At 39.8% G+C, this 6,883-nt stretch overlaps 3 protein-coding genes across 3 annotated transcripts; 2 read left to right on the forward strand and 1 right to left on the reverse strand.

The window, feature by feature from the left end:
• Positions 1–253: 253 nt before the first annotated feature.
• Positions 254–3,640, forward strand: LACBIDRAFT_335583 (uncharacterized protein; the record flags this gene model as incomplete). The annotated part of the gene is made up of 9 exons (XM_001890439.1): positions 254–401; positions 897–1,987; positions 2,358–2,366; positions 2,547–2,561; positions 2,636–2,658; positions 2,700–2,813; positions 3,006–3,135; positions 3,501–3,536; positions 3,596–3,640. The coding sequence occupies 9 exons, from the start codon at positions 254–256 to the stop codon at positions 3,638–3,640; spliced, it is 1,611 nt and encodes a 536-aa protein (XP_001890474.1).
• Positions 3,641–4,340: 700 nt separating this feature from the next.
• Positions 4,341–4,733, forward strand: LACBIDRAFT_241892 (inorganic phosphate transporter; the record flags this gene model as incomplete). The annotated part of the gene is made up of 2 exons (XM_001890440.1): positions 4,341–4,619; positions 4,677–4,733. Coding segments are annotated over 2 exons (336 nt in total), but the record flags the coding sequence as incomplete, so codon positions are not given.
• A 356-nt stretch (positions 4,734–5,089) lies between these two features.
• On the reverse strand, positions 5,090–5,448 carry LACBIDRAFT_318600 (uncharacterized protein; the record flags this gene model as incomplete). Its single annotated transcript, XM_001890450.1, has 2 exons — positions 5,090–5,258; positions 5,318–5,448. 2 exons carry the CDS (start codon positions 5,446–5,448, stop codon positions 5,090–5,092), a joined length of 300 nt encoding a protein of 99 aa, XP_001890485.1.
• Positions 5,449–6,883: the final 1,435 nt, after the last annotated feature.

Below are 6,883 nucleotides of genomic sequence, written 5' to 3' on the forward strand. Positions count from 1 at the left end.
ACGTAATGAGGCACATAGAATTATGATATTGGCACCGACTGGATCTGCTGCTGCTCTATTGAATGGCTCAACATACCATTCAGCTTTAGGTGTAAAAAGTGTTTCCCGAAGAAACCATAATGAGAATTCAACCATGGCACAGGTCAGATCTCGTCTAGATGGTGTAGACTATATTTTTCTAGATGAAGTGTCTATGACCTCATGTTATGAGCTATATAAAATAAGTGCACAACTGGCCAAAGGAAGAAACAATATGGATGTACCCTTTGGTGGAATTAATATGATTTTTGCAGGTGACTTTGCACAGCTTATGCCAGTCCAAGGCCAGGCCCTTTACAATGGAACTGTTGGCACATCAGTGGATGCCTCCATGTCAGAACGTGGGCAGCAATCTGCTATAGGTAAAGCACTTTGGCACCAAGTGACTACTGTTGTGATGCTACGGAAAAATATGAGACAAAATACACAATCAGTGGAAGATGCCAAGCTAAGGACAGCTCTAGAAAATATGAGATATGCAGCATGTACTGTTGATGACATTATATTTTTAAGAAGTCGTGTTGCAGGAAGGCGACCTAACCAGCCAAAGTTGGCTGACAAACGTTTCAGAAATGTCTCTATCATTACTGCTCTGAACTCCCAGAAGGATTGAATTAATGAATTAGGTTCTGCACATTTTGCAACAGATACTGGCCAAACACTTACTGACTTTTACTCTGTGGATACACTGGGGGTTGAGTGTGATCCAGTCACTGGGAAAAAGCCTTGTGGAAGACCTAAGAAAACTACTGTATGCAAAACTATCAGTCCAAAGCTTCAAAATTTACTTTGGAACTTGCGTCATTCTGCCTCTGACCATGTTCCTGGAAAACTTTCACTGTGTATTGGTATGCCAGCTATAATACGAAATAATGATGCAACAGAATTATGTATAACAAAAGGTCAAGAAGGTCATATCGTTGGATGGGATGCAAAGTTGGGCCCAAGTGGACAACAAATCCTTGAAACTTTGTTTGTAAAGCTTGATCGTCCTGCCAAGACAATCAAGATTGAGGGATTGCCTGAGAATGTAGTTCCACTAGTAAAGAACAGCAGGTCTATTGAATGTATCTGTCCAAGTGATGTTACTCTCACTATATCTTGTTCTCAAGTGTCTGTGCTGCCCAACTTTGCAATGACGGACTATGCATCACAAGGAAAGACTCATCCATTTAATGTGGTGGATTTAAACAGCTGTTGTAACCACTTATCTTACTATACTGCTCTTTCTAGAAGTGCAACATGTGAAGGAACTGTAATTGTACAAGGATTTGACCCATCAAAAATCACCTGTGGTGCATCTGGTTATCTTCGACAAGAGTTTAGAGAACTTGAGCTTCTTGATGACATTACCAACCTTAGATACAATGGCCAATTACCTGAATCAATCAATGGGCAACTGCGCAATTCTGTTTTATGTCAGTATCAACAGCTCAAAGGGAAGGGGTATTGTCCACAGCATGTGATGGGGCCAATCAGATGGAGTGAAATCTATCCAATGCAAACTTTCCAAGTGATTACTGATAGTTCATGGACACTCACCACAAAATCAACCACTGATAAGGCAACTGAAGAGGTCAACATTCAATCACAAAAGAAAAGTAAAAATGTCACAGGATGTTTTGTTCCTGCGCAGGGATCAAAGGCAATTGCATCTACACTAAAAAGGAAGGCAGAGGAGGGTCTGAATTCTGATGAACCTAAATCAAAGAAGATTAGAGCCAGCTTTGGACCTACACCTGAAACTCCTGTTGGGATTCTTTGGGATTCAGTAAATTACAGCTGCTCATATGATTCTCTATTTACAATTTTGTGTGAGATTTGGATTTACAATCCAAAAAGCTGGACAAAAACATTTTATTCATTTGGTAACCAAGGAAAAATATTGTCAGAAGGATACAAAAAAGTTATCAGAGGTCTTGAAACTTTAGAAAATGTTAGGAATGATGTGCGTGCATCACTTAAACAAGAAAACTCAGATTTATTTCCAAGTGGACAAACTGGGACTGATATCCGGGATTTAATCTCATACATTTTTACTTCACATCACAACATTAGCTTGGGCTACCGCAGAGTATCATGTAATACATGTGATTTTTTTCAAGATCTTGATAATCCACCTGAGAGAGTCATGTCAATACTTGATGGAACTTACAAGTCAATTAATGAATGGTTGCAACAATGGCTCATGGAACCAAGCATATGTGATTGTGGTTCTCCAATGGCAACTTCCCGAATGTATGATCAACCCCCTTCACTTCTTGTATTCAGTTTGAATACAAGTAGAGTCTCAATCAGCAAGACTATTCGTATTAAAGGCTCCAATGGTAAGTTCACAGTCCTTCCACTGAGAGGCATAATTTATTCTGGTGGATTTCACTTTACATCTTATATAATTACCCCTGGAAAAGAGGTGTGGTATCATGATGGTATGGTGACTAAGAGACGTTGCATAAAGAAGGGGCATCTTACTGATTTTACAGAAGATTCTTTGAAGACCAGTGTAGAGAAAAATTCATCTGGTGAGTCAGTTGAGCGGCATGCAGTTGTAGTACTTTACTCTAAAAAATAAATATATATTACTATATATATATAGTTTTTGTTAATATATGATAACATGTGGGCTTAAACATATAGCTACACTATAAATGCTACTACAGTTGCAAAAAAAGAGGACTCATATCTGCTGTGCTTGCAACGGCCTCTTACACAAGTGTGAGGAATGATAAGGTGATCACCAATATACCAGAGGTCGTCACACAGTTGAAGAGTTGGTAAGCTCAGTGTGGTGGAGGCTAAGATTTTACACCAGGAGTCTTCAGTGTACCCTGCCTTGATTTCCTGAAGGAAAGTGTCATCAGTTGAAATCTTAAGGGTTGCATTGACGGAAGACATGGTTTCTGATGTGTGTGCCAGTGACACAGCTGCATTGTGAATAGATGTGTTTTGTCTGGATTGACGTACAGGCATGCATCACAGAGTGCTTGCAGTATTGTCTGCACATTCGCCTTGTGTTCCTCCAAAATATTTGACCAAATAACAATGTCGTCAAGGTATATGTGGCAGATTTTGCCAATGTATTGCCTCAGGGCCAAGGTAACACATTGCTGATGTATTGCTGGCACATTCTTCAAACCCATGGGCATCACAAGCCATTCATAAAGGCCTAATGGTGTTGTTACAGCAGTTAGTGGAATGTGGTCAGGGTGCATTCACGTTTGGAAAAAACTATTGGTCATGTCAATAGTTGCCCAGATTTTTCCTTTTGTGCAATCATTCAATATATCATCAATGTGTGGTAGTGGGTGGCTATCAGTGATAGTATTTTTGTTTAATTGACAGTAGTCATTGACCCACCGCAGTAATATGTTTGGGTTTGCTTTAGGCACAATAAATGCTGGAGAAGTGCACAGAGAAGATGACAGGCATATACGTCCTGCATCAAGATGCTGTTGTATTAGAATTTGCCAAGCTTCTTTATCTTTCCATGGCGAAGGGTATGTTTTTGTTTTTATTGTTTTCTCTGCATTTTTTCCACCATGATTTCAGTGGGTAGTTCATCTATGTGTGGAATTGGTTCGAAAATTTCTTCAAAATCTGATTTGATTTTAGTTTCACATTTCCAGAGAGCCTCTTCATTAGCAAGCATTTCAATGTGTTCGCATACCATGTCCACCACATTAAAAGGTGCTACTGTTTTGGGTACACCTTTACCAGATTTTTGATGGTCATGGCACATTAACATTAGGGGTGCTCATGGTTCTCATTTTTGATCCATTTTTGATTCACTCTTCATTCCTTTTTGTAGACATAGAACATCAAAAATGAACTGAAAAATGAGAACTGTGAACCCCTTGAAATTTTCAAAAATGAGACCAAAAATGAACAAACAGTGGCTATGATGGTCTTCATGGAACTTGAGTGTAATCCCAGGATTACGTTTATTTGGCAACAGTTCTATTTTTAGCACATATTTAACTTATCATATGCTTCACTTCTTCTTCTTTGTTTTCTCCAGAATCACCACCATCTCAATTTCTCTCATTACGCTATCTTTCCATACTCTCAGAATCATACACCTGGTTAACTTCTGTGAGTATCCCTAAGTTCTCTTGAGTGTTTTCTATCCCCTCTTTTAGGGTCTAGTTTTCCACTTTTTTTGAAGTTACACCTTGGTCATAGGTTCTAATATTTAAGCTGCTGCCCTCACTGTGTTTATTATCACTGCTGCTTTCAAGACCACCATTCTCTGTGAACCTGCTATGATGAATCTTGCATCTATTGATTATATGTGGTGAATCCTCATTGGCCTTGGCTGCATACCAGGGGTCATCACTCTTTATTTTCGTCTTACTATCCCAGAAACTCCTCATTTTACCATGGACATCAAACGCAACATCAATCAAGCCTCTGCTGACATTAAGACTATCTTGGATGCAAATAATCCTCCATCTGAGGAGCAAAATATTATCCACATTGAGACCCTGAGGGGAACCTGGTCAGATTTTATTGCTCATTTTAGCCAATGTTCCAACTTCCAAGTCCTTTTTGGAGCTGGTTACTCATGGTTCACTCTCGATGTAAGCTTAATTTAATTTCTCAACCTTTGTGGCTGCAATACCCTATCCTTTGTTTAGATTGCTTTTTATGGCTTGGGTCTCAATTCTGGTGATAACGCTGAACATCATTCTTGAAGGAACTGCTCAAGATTACATTTACCAGTGCCAACATGTGCACACCATCCTTATTGTACTTGGTGCATATATTGTCTCCTACTGTACGTACATGCTGAACAAACTTGTTCTTGATGTGTTGTACTCACAGCTCATCTGATAGTGGAGGGCAATACACCTTTACCACAAACCAAATATCAACTGCCCACATGTTGATCCTGGAACACCCAATTCATTGAAAATTTCAAGGGGTTCACAGTTCTCATTTTTCAGTTCATTTTTGATGTTCTATGTCTACAAAAAGGAATGAAGAGTGAATCAAAAATGGATCAAAAATGAGAACCATGAGCACCCCTAATGTTAATGTGCCATGACCATCAAAAATCTGGTAAAGGTGTACCCAAAACAGTAGCACCTTTTAATGTGGTGGACATGGTATGCGAACACATTGAAATGCTTGCTAATGAAGAGGCTCTCTGGAAATGTGAAACTAAAATCAAATCAGATTTTGAAGAAATTTTCGAACCAATTCCACACATAGATGAACTACCCACTGAAATCATGGTGGAAAAAATGCAGAGAAAACAATAAAAACAAAAACATACCCTTCGCCATGGAAAGATAAAGAAGCTTGGCAAATTCTAATACAACAGCATCTTGATGCAGGACGTATATGCCTGTCATCTTCTCTGTGCACTTCTCCAGCATTTATTGTGCCTAAAGCAAACCCAAACATATTACTGCGGTGGGTCAATGACTACTGTCAATTAAACAAAAATACTATCACTGATAGCCACCCACTACCACACATTGATGATATATTGAATGATTGCACAAAAGGAAAAATCTGGGCAACTATTGACATGACCAATAGTTTTTTCCAAACGTGAATGCACCCTGACCACATTCCACTAACTGCTGTAACAACACCATTAGGCCTTTATGAATGGCTTGTGATGCCCATGGGTTTGAAGAATGTGCCAGCAATACATCAGCAATGTGTTACCTTGGCCCTGAGGCAATACATTGGCAAAATCTGCCACATATACCTTGACGACATTGTTATTTGGTCAAATATTTTGGAGGAACACAAGGCGAATGTGCAGACAATACTGCAAGCACTCTGTGATGCATGCCTGTACGTCAATCCAGACAAAACACATCTATTCACAATGCAGCTGTGTCACTGGCACACACATCAGAAACCATGTCTTCCGTCAATGCAACCCTTAAGATTTCAACTGATGACACTTTCCTTCAGGAAATCAAGGCAGGGTACACTGAAGACTCCTGGTGTAAAATCTTAGCCTCCACCACACTGAGCTTACCAACTCTTCAACTGTGTGACGACCTCTGGTTACGAGTCCTCTGAGTTTACGAAGAGACTTGTTTATTACCCAGGATCTCAGGACTTTTTTCAGCGCGGTAACACTGAAATTTGACTTTCTCCCACGAACGTGATTTCTTCCCACGATCATCTGCTTGGTTTGCCTACATGACTTTCCTAGTCTACTTGACCATTCCTTGATTATTACTGTCTTTTAGCCCTATCCAGGTTGTCGTTGATGTAGGTTGTGGCTAATATATTGCTCTATTTGGCTTCCAGACTCTGATGAATGAATGCATTGCCTCTATTTTCATGTTCATGCAACTCAACTTGTTTACATTGAAGGTACAACAATTAAGGTCCTGACAACTTGTGCAAATGAGCCCATGCTCTGGTGAAACAGGCCACAGGAATGTACTGAGCAGTTGGTGAGCATAAGGCAAAAAAGCGAAAATACAAACCTACTTACCTGGATGGGAACTCAACCATTTTGTAAATGGCTTTGTGGAGCATGTTTGTGGAGTGCGTAGGTATTGAATTGAGTCCACGCCCATGCGAAATGGACCACAGGAAGGTACTGAACAATTGGTGAGCATAAGGTAAAAAAGCAGAAATACAAACCTACTTACCTCGATGGGAGGTTGACCATTTTGTAAACGGTTTCATGGAGCTTGTTCGTGGAATGTGTAGGTATCAAATGAAGTCCACGCTCATGCGAAACGGACCACAGGAAGGTACTGAACAATTGGTGAGCATAAGGCAAAAAAGCGAAAATACAAACCTACTTACCTCCATGGGAAGTTGACTGTTTTGTAAACGGTTTTGTGGAGCTTGTTCGTGGAAT

This window comes from Laccaria bicolor, genomic scaffold, assembly GCF_000143565.1.
Source record: "Laccaria bicolor S238N-H82 LACBIscaffold_97 genomic scaffold, whole genome shotgun sequence".
NCBI lineage: Eukaryota > Fungi > Basidiomycota > Agaricomycetes > Agaricales > Hydnangiaceae > Laccaria > Laccaria bicolor.